At 44.0% G+C, this 15,911-nt stretch overlaps 1 protein-coding gene across 1 annotated transcript; it reads right to left on the bottom strand.

Annotated features, from left to right (window-relative positions):
- Window positions 1–8,942: 8,942 nt before the first annotated feature.
- Window positions 8,943–14,779, bottom strand: ube2s (ubiquitin-conjugating enzyme E2S). The gene is made up of 4 exons (XM_004541153.6): window positions 14,570–14,779; window positions 12,785–12,932; window positions 10,648–10,838; window positions 8,943–10,561 (listed from the first exon to the last, which is right to left on the bottom strand). Exons 1-4 carry the CDS (start codon window positions 14,570–14,572, stop codon window positions 10,202–10,204), a joined length of 702 nt encoding a protein of 233 aa, XP_004541210.1. The 5' UTR covers window positions 14,573–14,779; the 3' UTR covers window positions 8,943–10,201.
- Window positions 14,780–15,911: the final 1,132 nt, after the last annotated feature.

The raw sequence follows: 15,911 nt of genomic DNA, 5'->3' as shown, positions 1-15,911 counted from the left end.
GAGGGGAGAGGGAGGGGAAACAGGAGGACAAAGGAGGGGGGAACAACTAAGCTGTAGTGCCTCTTCACCTCACTGTGCAATACCTTTTGTGCAATACTTTTGTTAATAGTCAATGGTTCAATAGACCTTGTGGAGCAGGGAAATTATTTTACTGCTATTGTTAAATAATTATCAACAGTACCATTGCATTAAGAATATAATCTGCAGCATGGATATTGTCGCGCTGACCTAGTAGGTGTAGCTGTTATTCCTCTTTTCCTCCTCCTGCCCTCTACCTGTTCGGTGCTGCTGCTTACCCATGGCCGCTGATTAGACCTTGGGTGCAATCAACAACTAAGCACGGCCTGGTGTGCGCCGCCCTGCCAGGTGAGCCACATTAGAGCAATCAAGGGTGGGCGTGCCGAGTAAACCTTTAAATGCATGCAGCAGTCATTTGACTCGGGTGCAACATACTGAGAGGACGGCAAACAAAGCACTTTTCCACTGTGAGGAAGACTTTGAACAAGACAGGCTATCGGTTTTTTACCTGCTGCTACCTACCAGCTATCAAACTAGTTGGTCTAAATAAAGTTGAGTGAAATTCAAAGTCTGGTCTTTTTCAAGTGTGGACACCTCACAGTCAGAGGAACACTTGACAGTAAAAAACCGGCCTGGCCAGTAGAGAAACCGGCCTTGACCAGTGAAGACTCCACAAAAGCTCACCACAAAGACGGAGAAGACTCCACCTGGGGGCCTGGAGGAAATTTCACACCGTTTGCCTGTCCAATCAACAACCGAGAAAACAGAATGGCTGAGTCCAAGTCACTCGAAGAGCTGAAAATAGAGCGAACCACTGCAAAGAGACTGTTTTCCAGACTCACCAACCATATAATAAGGACCCACATGGATATGTCTGTAGAGGAGCTGCAGGATACCTTCAAGAGACTCACAGTAGAGGGCTCCAAAGTGATTGACGCGAACGAGGAGCTTGAGGCCGCCTACATCACGCAGTGTGAAGCAGAGGGCACACCGGAGCTGATGGGCCAACAGAGAGCAGACGTCGAAAAAACGGAGAAAGAATGTGAGCAGAAGTTGAAGGAGGTGAAGCACCTGATCAGAGAGACACTGTGGACATCATATGGTGAAAAAGAACTGACCCTTGCTCTAAAATCAGCAGAAATGGCGTGTGAGAACGTCACATCCACTCAGCCTGATACACCGCTGGAGGCATATGATTTTATGCTCCACCATCTAGAAGAACTGGTGAAGAAAGCTAAGCAGGCACACCAGACATGGAACCGCTGGGCTCCACCTGCTGAGAGGCGAGATTGTGATCGTCGACTGATGGAGCTCCAAACCTGCCTTCCAAAGCTGGTGTCAGGGAAGGCAGTCCTGATCAAAGCAGAGAGGATTAAAAGAGATGCCGACCAAGCAGTTGTCACAGTCCGCAACGCAGCCTCGGTCGCAGCCATAAAACTGAAAGCCACAGCTTTACCAAAGTTCACCGGCAGCCAGCGTGAGTTCTACAGATGGCGGAAGGAATGGGAGGCTCTGCAAAAGCAAGGTGAACCAACCGGGTCCGTGGAAGTAAAGAAATTCCAACTTCTCGATAGCCTCGATGATAAAGTGGCCAAAGATCTGCGCCTGTCCACATACACCTCAGCCGATGAGATCTTCAGAGTCCTCGAGAACCGCTATGGAAATCAAGCCACCATCGCCATTGAAATCATTGAGGAGCTTCAAGCTATCCCTCCTGTTCGTAGCAACCAGCCTAGAAGAATTATAGAGCTTATCCACGCAGTTGAAAAGGCCCTCTATGATTTGAGTGAGCTGGATGAAGCAAATGCCATAAAGAACCTCTTGGTAATAAAGTCTATCGAAAGCAAGCTGCCTGAGTCCCTAAAGAAAGACTGGCTCACACACGCTGCTGATCCAAAGAATGCTGTGACTCATCAGAACCGGTTTGACAAGCTGCTCGCATACCTCCAATCCCAAGAGTCCATCTACGAGCAGTTAGACCAGCTGAGAGACATCGACCCTGCCAAGGAGAGAATAAAGTTCCCAGTGAAGTACGCCCGTACCAAGTCAGTTAAATCTAGTACTGATCCAGCAGGCTGCATCATCTGTGGGGACCCGAAGCACAAGAGAAAGCTCTACATCTGCAGACGGTTTCGAACCAACACAAAGTTACAGGAGAAAGAGGATGCAGTGCAGCAACTTGGAGCCTGCAAGAGATGCCTCGAGATCCACGATGAACCCTGCAGAAAGACTACTTACCTGTGTGGAAAACCAGAGTGCAAAGACCAGCATCATTACCTTCTTTGTCCCTTGCCACGACCCTTATCACAAAGGCCCAAGTCTGGTCCGGCGAGAGCTGAGGGGAGGAGGTATACAGAGGTTCAAGAAGAGTTCATCTCTAAACTATCACCAGAGCTAGCGCAGGAGTGTCGGAAAGCTTTCTGCAACGTCTCATCACGAGCCTTCAACTCCATGGCAGCAGAGAGAGGTCTACTGGAGGGGACTGGTCTAAAAGAGTACCCTGTGATCCTGATGCTCCTGGACGTCATCGCCAATGATGGGCAGAGAATTGGGACATTAATTGATCTAGCATCTGACACAAACTACATAACCCATAAAGCTGCAAGTAAGCTCAACCTTCGCAGTGAAGACGTCATGCTCGTCATCCAGGGTATCGGAGGTATGAAGGTGTCTGTGGCAACCAAGCGCTACCTTCTCAAGATCCGTGTCAACACCTCAAAAGGAACTTTAAAGCCTCACCAGTTAGTCTGCTATGGTCTTGACAAGATTGCTGAAGTGGAAAGACATGTTCCACCTCAGAAGCTACAAAAGATCTTCCCTGACATCCCTCTCCAAGACCTCATCAGACCCAGAGAGATCCAGCTTCTAATCAGCCATAAAGAAGGCCAGCTGGTGCCCCAAAAGATCCGTTCCATCGGTGACCTGGTTCTCTGGGACGGTCCACTTGGCAAGACAATTGGGGGCACACATCCAGACCTCTTTGAGGAAGTCACTTTGATGGCCCACACCTCCAAAACTCACTTCGCAAGATCAATGAGAGTTGCTGCATTCAAGTACCAAGAATTTACTAAAGACCTGGCTTCCTGTCAGCACCCTGATCACCCTGAGACTCCATCCACCACAGCTACCAGCAGCAGAGACTTTCTGAAGTGGTGGAGGTGGGAAAGCATCGGAGCCGCTTGCCAGCCGAGATGTGGAGGGTGTCGTTGTGGGAGCTGCCAGCCAGGGGGTAAAGAAATGACGCTTGCACAAGAGAGGGAGATGGAGATCGTGAGGAATGGCCTGACTTACTCAACTGGAGATGCCCACAACAGTGAACCGCATTGGCATGCTAAATACCCATGGGTAGAAGATCCACCAACCTTGCCAAATAACAGGAAAGCAGTAGAAGCAACATTCATCAGAACCGAGATGAAGCTATCTAAAGAACCTGAATGGAAGAAGGCCTATGCTGCACAAGTTCATGAGATGGTAAACCGCAGAGCTGCAGTGAAGCTGTCCAAAGAAGTCCTGCAGAGTTGGACTGGGCCAGTATGGTATATAAGCCACCTCATCGCGCCAAATCCACACTCTGTCTCTACCCCAGTGAGGTTGGTGTGGAACAGCAGCCAGAAGTACAGAGGCCTCAGCCTGAATGACATCCTCATCAAAGGTCCTGATGTCCTGAACCCGATAAGAGCTGTCCTGCTGAGGTTCCGAGCTGGTGTCTACGCCGCCCTTGGTGACGTCCGCAAGATGTACAACTCCGTCTGGCTGGAAGATCGAGAAGTCCACTTGCACAGATTCTTGTGGCGTGACACAGAAGATGCAGACATAGAAGACTATGCCATAACAAGAGTCAACATTGGAGACAAACCTGCTGGTTGCATAGCCCAAGTCGCCATGAGAGAAACTGCAAACCTACCTTCATTCAGTCACTTCACAGAGGAGAAACGTGTGCTGGAAGAAGATGCTTATGTCGATGACATCCTGACATCACACAATGACCTCGACCATTTGAGACGCCTAACAGCCAACATCGAGCACATCCTGAGAGCTGGAGGATTCTACATGAAGCCTTGGGTCTACTCCAGTCAAAGTGGGAGGGAGGAGTCAAAGACAGAGTTGCCTCGATCAGAGCCAAAGACTATGATCCTGCCAAACCAGCTGACGGAAGATGACAACAAAGCCCTTGGCCTTGGCTACACCATCAATGATGACAAGCTTCATGTCATGGTCGCAGTGAACTTCTCAAAGAAAAGGAGGAAAATGCGCCTTGGTCAAGACCTGCTCAGAGAAGAAGTCAGAGAGCAAACACCTGATCCACTCACCAGGCGAGAACTGCTAAGCCAAGTCTCCGGCCTATACGACCCACTCGGTCTAGTGACTCCCGTCAAACAAAAGGGTGCCATCCTGGTAAGGAGAGCTTTCCAAGAAGCAAAAGTAAAGCACTGCCTCGAAGACACATGGGACGCAGCCTTGTCTAAAGGTCTCCGAGAAGACGCTATAAAGCTTCTGGAAGAGTATGCTGACCTGAAGAAACTGCATTTCACTAGAGCCCTGACTCCACCAGATCCTTGTGCAGAGCCCAGTGCCATCACGTTCTCTGATGGCAGTGAACATGCATATGGTGCAGTGATGTACCTTCGCTGGAGCTGCAGCCATAGTGTCATTGTGAGACTAGTAGAGTCCAAAGCCAAACTGACGCCTCTCAATCACAAAGGCGATCCTGTTAAAGCAGAGATGTGTGGCGCAGTCTTTGCTGCCCGTCTGAAGACCTACTTCCAGAGACACTGCAGAATCCAGGTCAAAAAATGGTACCACCTCGTCGACAGCCAGACCGTCTTGGGTGCAATCCAGCGTGAGAGCTACGGTTTCCAGACCTTCTTTGCAAACCGCGTTGGTGAAATCCAGAGTATCACTGATGTCCAAGATTGGTGGTGGATTCCTGGGTCAGCCAACATTGCAGACATCCTCACCAGAGGGGCCAGTCCGAATGCCCTAACCGAGGACTCTGAGTGGCAGTCGGGTCCAAAGTTTCTCCAACTTCCTGAAGATGAGTGGCTGAAGAAATCCGCCGGAGAAGTCGCTGCCCAAGCTCAAGAAACGGTCACAAAGCTACAGAAAAAGACTTTTGTTGCGGTCCTTACCAGAATGCACATCAAGGCGGCTCAGGACTCAGTACACGTAGAGTCGAGAAGACCACGAGGAGTAGCAACCCAACAGCTAATCGACGAAAGGCGATTCAGCAACCTGAGAAGGCTGATTGGGACCGTGGCGTGGGTCTGGAGGGTTGCCAAAAAGTTCATGAGATCAAAGACCAGAGACCAAGAAAAGTGGGAGGTAGTACCATCTTCGGGTGTCCTCACAGTCTGCGAGAGACAAGATGCTTTTCGAGACCTTTGCCTAGCAGCACAAGAGGGCGTCAACTTCCCAAGCACCACAACAGACAGACTAGTCGTTTACAGAGACCAAACAAGTGGACTTCTAGTTTGTGGTGGCAGAATCCAAACCTTCAAAAAAGACCGCAAAGCCGTTCCCCTTCTACCATTCCAAGCCTGGCTATCCACCCTCCTTGCCAGAGAAGCACACAGCGAGGGACATGGCGGAGTGGCAGAAACCTTACTGCGGATGAGAATGAAGGCTTGGGTTGTCAGAGGAAGAATTATTGCCCAAAAGGTCGTTGACCAGTGCATCATCTGCAAGAAGGCAAAGGCAAGAACCTGCAAGCAAGTAATGGGGGACTTACCTGAAGAGAGGTCAAATCCTGCTGCACCATTCGAATTTACATCTGTTGACCTGTTTGGACCCTATCATGTGAGGGATGATGTCAAGAGAAGAGTGACCATGAAAGTTTGGGGAGTTGTGTTTTGCTGTATGGCAAGCCGAGCCATTCATGTCGAACTAGCGAGCACACTATCAACAGAGAGCTTCCTGCTTGCCTACCAGAGGTTCACTTCTGTCCGAGGCCATCCCCGGAAAATCTGGTCAGATCCTGGCACAAACTTTGTCGGCGCCAAACCTGTCTTGGAAGAAATGTATGCTTACCTGAGACGACAAAACAAGGAGTCGCTTGAAGAATACTCTGCCAAAAATGAGACCATCTGGGCATGGAAGATTCTTCCCGCTGACTCACCTCACCGAAATGGGGCCGCCGAAGCTGCTGTCAGAGTTACCAAGAGAGCCCTCCATACTCTCGGCAATACAGAGGCTCTTACCTTTAGTGAGTTTCTGACAGCACTCCAGCTAGCCGCCAACCTTGCAAATGAGAGACCCATTGATGCCAGATTTCAGAGCCGAGAAGATCGCATTGACTACATCACGCCGAATAATCTGTTGCTTGGTCGAGCCACACAAAGTGGGGACTTCAAAACTGTTGACTTCACAAATTATCCTTTCAAAAGGCTGAAGGAAATACAAACCATAGTCAACAACTTCTGGAGGTCCTAGAGCCAACTCGCTGGACCAAACCTGTTCATCCGCAGTAAATGGCATACTTCAGAGAGAAACATTGCTGTTGGAGACATAGTTTGGCTCTGCGACCAAAATGCCCTTAGAGGGCAGTTCAGACTCGCAAAAGTCATCAGCGTGAATCCTGATTCTAAAGGGATCGTTCGAGATGTGCATGTGAGGGTCACTCCAAGTTCCAGCATTGCGATCAAGAGTCCAAAACCCGCTACCACAAGTCCTGAGCTGGGCACCACCTTACATCGGGACATCCGGCGTCTTGTGGTCCTTTTACCGGTGGAAGATCAAGCGAGGGACCAGCCCACCTGAGTGCGATCTTTCCAGACAGTGCTGAGCAAAGATCGAGTGGGAGGTGTCGCGCTGACCTAGTAGGTGTGGCTGTTATTCCTCTTTTCCTCCTCCTGCCCTCTACCTGTTCGGTGCTGCTGCTTACCCATGGCCGCTGATTAGACCTTGGGTGCAATCAACAACTAAGCACGGCCTGGTGTGCGCCGCCCTGCCAGGTGAGCCACATTAGAGCAATCAAGGGTGGGCGTGCCGAGTAAACCTTTAAATGCATGCAGCAGTCATTTGACCCGGGTGCAACATACTGAGAGGACGGCAAACAAAGCACTTTTCCACTGTGAGGAAGACTTTGAACAAGACAGGCTATCGGTTTTTTACCTGCTGCTACCTACCAGCTATCAAACTAGTTGGTCTAAATAAAGTTGAGTGAAATTCAAAGTCTGGTCTTTTTCAAGTGTGGACACCTCACAGTCAGAGGAACACAGAGGTTTAAACAGTGTCTCTTTCAGAAAGACTGAGTTGCAGGCTGACAGGAAGTTGTTTGCAGAAGTGAAAGCAGACAGTTATTTTGAGGAGCAGGCCAGACGAGGCCATTTGAATTACTAGGTTATTCAAAATGATCATTGCTTTGACAATGTAACAGATAGCTTTAAGATGTTTATGATGATGTTAATTTTGTATTTCAGATGCAGTTATAACTATTGTGTACACAATGCATATCTGTGCTTATTTGAGTTGATGTTCAGGTTCTTTAAAGGTCTTAAGCTTCACTGACGTGACTGTTCAGGTGATACATGCTGAGGGAAAACTAGAACATAGAAGGAATTGCAATACATGCTTACAAAACACTTATATATCAGGTCATTTCATATTAAGGTTTTAGTAGAGGTTCTTGGTTAAAACATTTATTTAGTAGAAGACATACACATAGTCTCAGTGAGCCTCTGGTCTAGTGAAAGGTCAGAAGTGCAACAGGTGAAGAGGTGACACAGAGAGCATGTGAGGTCGTGACACACACACATGAGTTAGATTTATTTAGAGGAGAGAGAGATTAGTCATGTCTGGATTGGAACTGCGAAAGTGTCTCGGTAAAAGAGGAACCGTCCTTGTCGTCTCGGCAAGAAAGAGGAACTGAAAGGTAGAAAGGAAGTGCCGGCCATGAAAATAGAAGATGATGTTCTGTCTTAAAAGTCATTGTGGTGTTGATTTGACGTATGTATAAAATGTATCTGTGACGCATGAAGGGGCGTCAGTAAACAAACCCTGATGTTATAAAATAATTGTTTGTGCTTTGATTAAGTCGAAGATCACTTGCTGTCTGTGCACAGAGTGTTCTTCCCACACGTGTGTAGTCATTAAAATCATTGTTTGACCAAGAGCTTCTGGACCAAGGGTGGTTTGTACTCTCCCTCCTCAATGTTGAACCTTTAACAACCTCAATACTTGAAATGTGCAATTCACTTGTATTTTTATTTTTTATTCCTATTTATTCTATTTATCCCCTTTGTATATTTTATTTATATTTGTCTCTGTATTTATATGTGTGTGTGTGTGTGTGTGTGTGTGTGTATATATATATATATATATATATATATAACAATTCTGTAACTGTAACTTCGGTTGTTGCTGTGCTTTTTTTTTGGAAGTCGAATTTCCCAGAGGAACCCACCCGAGGGATTAATAAAGTTCTATCTTATCTTATATCTCACACACGTCAAAATCTTCAGTGAAACTGTGTTTATGTTTAATAGCACGGTGTGGGTTTTCACTGCATGGATGTTTATACCAGGTGTTGAAGGAGGTAAGCACTTCCAAAACGGGTCTTGAGGAAGGTGTAAAGGGTTACACGGAGCCCCAGGTGTCTAAGAAGGGTCTGATAATTACCTGCATGGCAGGCTGCTATTTCTACACAGGTGGGTGGGCTGCTGCATGTTGGCAGCAGAGGCCAGTGGAGCCCTTCATTAGATGGCCCAAAGACGCTCTATCGGGTGCACTTCAACTCACTGGTTTGCTGGGGTGGATGCAATTACTCGTTTTTCCTCATAATGGTTATTCCATCACTGCAGAACAGGAGACCACTAAACAAAATGTGCTAATACGCGTCACTAGAAAAGCCTCATTTGCATTTGTTCTTAGCATTAATTTCAACATCGCTTGACAGAAGAGGACCAAAGAAAAAACACAAACAGGAGTTGATTTTCCATTTCACTTCTGGTATTTCAACATTTTATTAATTTAAATAATTTAAAATGGACACAAGATATCCAGCCAGACAGTGTGCACAGTAACAGGAGTTTCAGAGGCACCTTTTCCATCCAAATTAAAACAGCGCTTCAGTGTGTTTCCTTGGGAAATGTAGGCCCCGCATGCATTTAAGAACGGAAAGAAAATTTGCCCGAGAAACCCTGCAGTTGCCACGGATGGAGGGGCAAGTTGGTTCAAACTAGGCACTTGTCATCTCTGGTACTCCACGCGGCTGGTCGGCGTGCGGTGCATCTGAGAGGACATGCTGCTTTTGTTAGGAGGCAGGGGTAGTTGAAGCGAGTCACACCACAGTATGCCTAAATACAGAGAACAGTTGAGGTGGCATGCGCATGCCATCTACCCTGTTCCCTTACAGCCACTGAGCTACATCTTCACACACAACCACAAGACAGCTGAATATGGACGTGTCGATTAAAAACAGCTTTTGAAAATACTGGTCAGTGAAACAGTTTTAAAAAGTCAGAAAAACAAAACAAAAAACAGCAGACTTCCTTTACTTGAAACAATCCATACCTTTACACCTTTACCTAAATTGGATCACAAAACGAAGAATACAATTTGGACGTTGCATAATTTTAGCGCCTTCTTCCATCATTTCCTTTGAGCTGAATTTAAAAACCTGACTTTAAGGTAGCATCGTGGTTCAGACTCGACAATGAGTCAGGCTGTGCAGTACACAGTACCATCACAGTTGCTTTTACCAAGAAATGCTTTAAAAAAAAAAAAAAATGGCTGCTATTAAGTCTGAGACGACAGGAGCTATATCTCATTAATGGACAGACATCAGAGGCCGTGGTTTGCACAGTGAATCGCATTAAGTATCATTCATTCACAGTAGGCCAAAGGAAAATCACAACTGATGGCATGATGGTTTTTTTTGGTTTTTTTTTTTAGACTGAAAGTGTATTCTTTCATTTCAGAAAAGCAACAATTTGTCACCGTCTTCAGGTATGGGAAGAATTAAACCCGTGACACCAACTGGACAAGACAGAGTGATGGAAAGACAAAGAATAAGGTATAAGTACAAAGTGAGAAGTCTGGATTTTCAGGGTATAAAGAGTCAAAGGGAACAAAAACATCATCAGTATACTTCAATATTTAAATTTACTCTCCCACATTCACACAAACACACGCGCACACACACACACACACACACACACACCCACTGAGAATTTCTATGGAGGTATTAAAGTCGCCTCAATGCACGCTTTTTATCTGCTTTCTTCTTCCCTGCTACATTATTAGTGCTACTACTACTGTTGCTATTGCTGGTGGTGGTGCTGGCTCCATTGGCTCCATTACCCAAAGCTGCTGGCACAGACGCCGCACTGGGTCCCGCTCTCTTCATCGGGTCACCTGCATGCTTCTTTGGCTGGGGGCCGTCATTAGGATCCTGAGGTGCCCCAGAAGTGCCGCCCATGGCGTGGATCTCTGTGAGCAGGCGGGCCCGGGACTCGTACTCAGCATAGTCCTCTAACAGCAAGCGGCCGGCCTCTTCGTTCAGAGCCGATTCTGGGTTCGGATGGATTAGAAGACACTTGATTGTCTGTAGGAAAGTGAAGGAAAGAGATGTGAAATTAGTGGCCTCAACACAAGCGATACTGAAACAAACACACAGATCATCCTTCTTACCAGTAAGACATGTTTGAGGCCGAGTTCTGCCTTCCAGTCCCTCTTCAGCACGTTGACACAGATCTCTCCCTTATGACCCACGTTGGGGTGAAAAATCTTGGTCAGGAAATACCCTTTGGGTGGAACCGCAGGGAAGTCCTTCCCGAGGACCAGACGCATTCGGAAAATGCCACCAGCAAATGGAGTTCCCTCTGTTGAAGTATAAAGAATTCATCACATGAACATTATGTCCTGACTCTGCCAAACTTCATCCAGAAAAAGAGGGTCACAGAGCTGCAACCGAGTCCTCTGACAACACATTCAGCGCATACAAGTCAGTCAGTCACAGAGCACATTAACTATCATTTCAAATCTGTCACATAACGGCAAATATTTCAAAGCCGAAGAAATACCACCTGACACTTTTCCTTGACACCTAGTCTTGGTTTTAAAAAAAATAAAATAAAAAGGTTCCAGAATGAAAACTGTGCCAGCATCGAAGATTTAATCTTACCATCTGTTAGACAGGTTTCTTAAAGCGAGGAGACTTTTTAGGGAACAGGAGATTTGTGTACAAAAATAATCGAATATTATCCTGTCATCAGTGGTAACAAAGTGAAATAAACACAATATTCTTTCGCGAGAGAAGAGTAAGGAAGTTTACGAGGCCATTTCAAATCCTTGTCACTTGCTCTTAAGTCAATTTCCTGCATTTAACTTCTATCAGTTTCCAATGAAATAATCTGATATTTGATCTGATATTTCTTGTTTGACCATCATCACCATCTGTCTGTGTACGCTTCAGCTTTTAACCAGGTATGCCAAGTAGCAACAACAAAAATTTGACATTATGAAACACACTGTACTGCTGCTTTAACATAATGAATTACCTGATCTGAAATCAGATATAAATGTCAGTGCCCAATAAATGAAACTGATGCCGCGACGGAGCTCTGTGGAGGAGTAGAAAATGTGGACAAGTGTCTGGCTCTTCAAGACCTACTTAAAAATAACGTCTGAAGCAATGAGTGCATAGTGGCAAGATATCATGATAGTTTAAAGTGACTTATGTGTCTCATGATATTAACAACACCCACAAAACCCATAATTTAAGTGATTACACAACAGCATAAATTTTGAAAGCTCCACGAAGGGGGGAATAGAAATGTAAAACAGGCCTTGAGGATTTATTATTCTACAAATTAACAGCACAAAGACTAAATTATGTACAGATAGTAAAAGATTCCATCAAAGCTGATGGCTTCCATTTAAGCTTCAATAATACCTAAAAATCATGGAGCAGACGGCTGACTCAGCTCAGTCATCACCAGTCATGTTATTACCTTGAGCTGATAATACAAAGTTGGCTATCAATAAGAAACTCTCAGCCTTTAAATATTATTGTTTGAAGCTGTTTTTCTGGATGTGAAGTGGTGAAGTAACTAACACACTGTAAATGCACAGTTTGCTGCGAACATGACGCAGAACTCGGGGTTTTTCCTGGACACTGGTGACCCTTTGATTAATGACTATAACACACTGGCACAACTGACTGGCACACAGTGAAGGCGGCGAGTGTCTGTCACCTTACTTAACAGAAATCTGAATTTATTTCTGGACATTTTCAAAAACAAGAATGCATGTAATGTTGAAGGAAATAAAATACAGCCTAAAAAGAAAATGGGCTAAAATATTTTTGTTAGAAACCTAGAAATGTTTGCATGCAGGAAAAACCCTGAGAGATAATATATTTAAGAATACACAAAAAACCCTTGAAAATACAAGCTGCAAGGTGACTAAACTAGGATATTTTATCGCTGGTTTTGAAAATAAATTTCCACATTAGTTATTCAAGGACAGAAGTAATACAATTAGTATGGATTTCATTAAGTTTATTTTACTCATCAGTCTCTGACAATTTGTCTATTTAATGAAATACGAAATGCTCTGTACTGATCTTCTATGATAAAATATTTTGAGTCAGGACAAACTCAACAAATCTGGTTCAAACTAGAGATCTTAAAGAAACTTTTGCAAATCTAAAGCCCTAAATTATGAAAAGACCATACTGCAAATACTCACTTGGTGAGTTTACTCCCAAGAGTTGTGTCGGTCCTGCTCTAAGTGTGAAGTGATGACACTATATCATAATCCTTACCTGGTCCCTCTATTGCTGTGTGAAGCTCTGTTATGTCTTCTTCGCTGGGATAAATCTTAATGCCCTCGGGTGGATCTGCTGCTAAAGCTGAAACTTCTTTGTAGACCAAGCGAAGAACATGAGGGGGCAAATTCTCCACATTGGAGTTCTGGAGAGACATAACAATAGTTTAGCCACAGCGCTAACAGGAATGACCAAGCTGTACTCTTACTAAGAATGAGGAAAAATGAAGGCTGTAACTTCACCTCAGGTACTGTTAAGATAAAGTTTTACATTTAAAGCATGTAAGCCAAAGCAGCTGAAAAAGAGAAGAGAAAGAAAAAAAAAAAAAGAAAAAAAAAAAAAAAGAAAAGAAAAAAAAAAAAAATCAACAAATATAGGATCACCAGATTCAGAAAAAAAGAAAAGAATATCTTTGTGTAGGACACTGGGACATGTTACTAATGCTGAGAACTAGACTTAAACAAATTATGCAGTTTTGACATCAAGAAGTCCAGAAAAAAAATGAAGCACATTTCATTACATCCCCCCCCTCCCCATTTGTTATGTGATAGTTTGTACAATGTAAATTTATTTTCCTTTTCTATAGCAACAACTGTCCCATATTATTCAGTGTTATTTCAGCTGACTTTGGGACTTTAAAAAAAAGCCCACTAGTTTATATTTTTCACATGTTTTGACTTTTTATTTCTAAGCATTCATTTAATTTCCAGAATGGGTTCGCTCATTTTAGTTCATTTTTAATCTTTGAAAATATTTAGTTTCAGCATTAGGCAGTTTATGTTGACAACCAAAGTGGCTAAACCTAAGGCTATTTCCTCTACATTCTGATTTTCACTTTTTTTTTTGTATTTCAGTCTACTCAAATATTTATTTCACACTTCGTTTTTGGCTTGCTGCAAAAACCTTTGTCTCTGTAGATGTACACATTTTACAACCACGTGTTTACTTTCCTAAACTTTGACTAACAAATAAATATGACACTGCCTCAACATGTTGGTCTGTTAGCACACTGGACACCTTTTCTTTAATATACAGCGAGTGTGAGTGAAGTAAATTTAACATATTATCAAAATGTTTATTATGTAGGTAGGTATCGACTCATTACACACTAAAACATATTTTTTTGTATGGCTTTGATGATTTCGTTCCACACATTTTAATAATGTGTCGATCGGCCATATGGCAGAAGAAAAAAAAAATCTATCATCGGCACCACCTGAGACCATCTACATTTTCCGCTGCGGATCTGCTGTCATTTTACACAAGCTTTTCTCTGTAATCTGCGCTTGCCAGTCATTATCTTCCTAATTTTAACACGTATTTACGTAATGAACATGAGCTGGAGCTCCTCTGGGGGAGCTACGGTTTCATCATCGAGCCAGCGGTCCCCGCACCACGTTAAGCATCCTCAGAGAAGTCAGATGAGTTATAACTTGATCAACTTGAAGTATGCTTTAAAGGCACAGCAGTAGATAATTAATACCAGTTAAACAGTCGACGGGCAATGTTAACTTTATGTTACCGTTAGCATACCTAGCCTAGCAAATGCCTCGATTAGATTTCGTGTTAAAGAAGCTTTTGGTTTAGTGGTAATAGTTTCTATTGTGTATAAAGGTACTTATTAATTACACCAATATACATCTGAAGACTTTAATAAACGCATTAACTTTCAACAAATAGACACAACCGCCCATAAAAATCGAAAGAAAAAAAATCGACAGCTAAAATCGGTTAGAGCTAGCAGTGTCTCCCATTAGCTGTTAGCTAAGAGGTTGATCTTACCATCTTCAAAAAGGAGCTCTGCTTGGGTGGTGGGTGTCTGGCTGGTGTCAGATATAAAGAACCGTTTCTAATAGAGCTTAGAGGAGTGAAAAACTATATTCGATGAAAACTTAGCCGACTGGCTGATGATCGCCGTTCTTCTTTTCTTCTCTACGTTGACACAGGAACAAAAATACGATCCTCAATTGAACCTTAAAGCACAGACCAATGACCGGCACAGTGGTGTGAAACGTCAGAAGAGACAGACCAATCGAAATGCATCGATAGAGCTGCGTCACATCAAAAAGCCCTATCAGCCACATAGAGTGAAAAGTACATCTGATACACGCCAGCGATAGGTCCATTTGAAAAACTCACAAATCTAATCGATACTGAAAGATCAGCACTAGCTACATTGAACACCAAAATTAAGAAACGCCTACTGTTTAAACCAGCCAGCCTAATTTATTCAATAGATAAATACTTAACTTGATAAGCGGGGTCACTTTTGTTACGTTGTATGATAGATTTATTTTAATGTTGGTTAATTAAGTTCACTCTAATTGGCAATAACAATAACTGGATTAAATTACACTCATTTTTTTTCGTATTCGTGTAGTACAGAAACGTGCCTGAGCAACACACCACCAAAAATAACAACACAATTAACATTTATTCATCAGACCCTCTTTTAGGTGACCTACGCCTTGTTAGTACTGCTCTGGAGCCGTTTTTGGTTTCAGAACTATTTTAATTCTTTATGACATTCAACAAGGTGCTGGAAACATTCCTCAGAAATTTTGGTTCAGATTGACACGATAGCATCACACAGTAGAAACAGATTTGTTGGCTGCACATCCATGATGTGAATATGCCTTTCCACCACAGCCCAAAGGTGCTCTATTAGACTGAGGTAAACTGGAGGTAAACTGGCTGTGGAGGACATTTGAGGACAGTAAACTAATTTTCTTGTTCAAGACACCAGTTTGAGATGATTTGAGGTTTGTGACATGGTGTATTATCCTGTTGGAAGCAGCCATCAAAAAATATGCACACCGTGGTCATGAGGGGATGGACATAATCACAGGTAGGCTCAGTTGTTACCCAAAATTGGCCAAGAAAATATCCTCACACTATTACAACACCAGCAGTAGCCCTAACCACTGGGACAAGGCAGGATGGATGTGTACTTTCATGTTTAATGTTATAGCAGAAATCAAGACTCACAAACTGGGCAACATTTTCCAGTATTTGATTGTCCAATCATTGTGAGCCTGCTACGTCCACACTAGGCCGGATAGATCTGAAAACGCTCTGCGTCCATGCGTTTTTCAGTCGTTTTCACAGCGTTGCACGTCCACAT

This window comes from Maylandia zebra, linkage group LG11 (genome assembly GCF_041146795.1).
Source record: "Maylandia zebra isolate NMK-2024a linkage group LG11, Mzebra_GT3a, whole genome shotgun sequence".
In the NCBI taxonomy this organism is placed as follows: domain Eukaryota; kingdom Metazoa; phylum Chordata; class Actinopteri; order Cichliformes; family Cichlidae; genus Maylandia; species Maylandia zebra.
The sequence above is the reverse complement of the archived record's forward strand: the minus strand, read 5'-3'. Positions and strand labels throughout refer to the sequence as shown.

What these genes read in the sequence shown, in the direction of transcription:
- ube2s (XM_004541153.6), bottom strand. An exon ending in CACAGCAATAGAGGGACCAG is followed by an intron (nt 10,839 to 12,784) that starts GTAAGGATTATG and finishes ATACTTCAACAG; the next exon opens with AGGGAACTCCATTTGCTGGT. An exon ending in GCCTCAAACATGTCTTACTG is followed by an intron (nt 10,562 to 10,647) that starts GTAAGAAGGATG and finishes ACTTTCCTACAG; the next exon opens with ACAATCAAGTGTCTTCTAAT.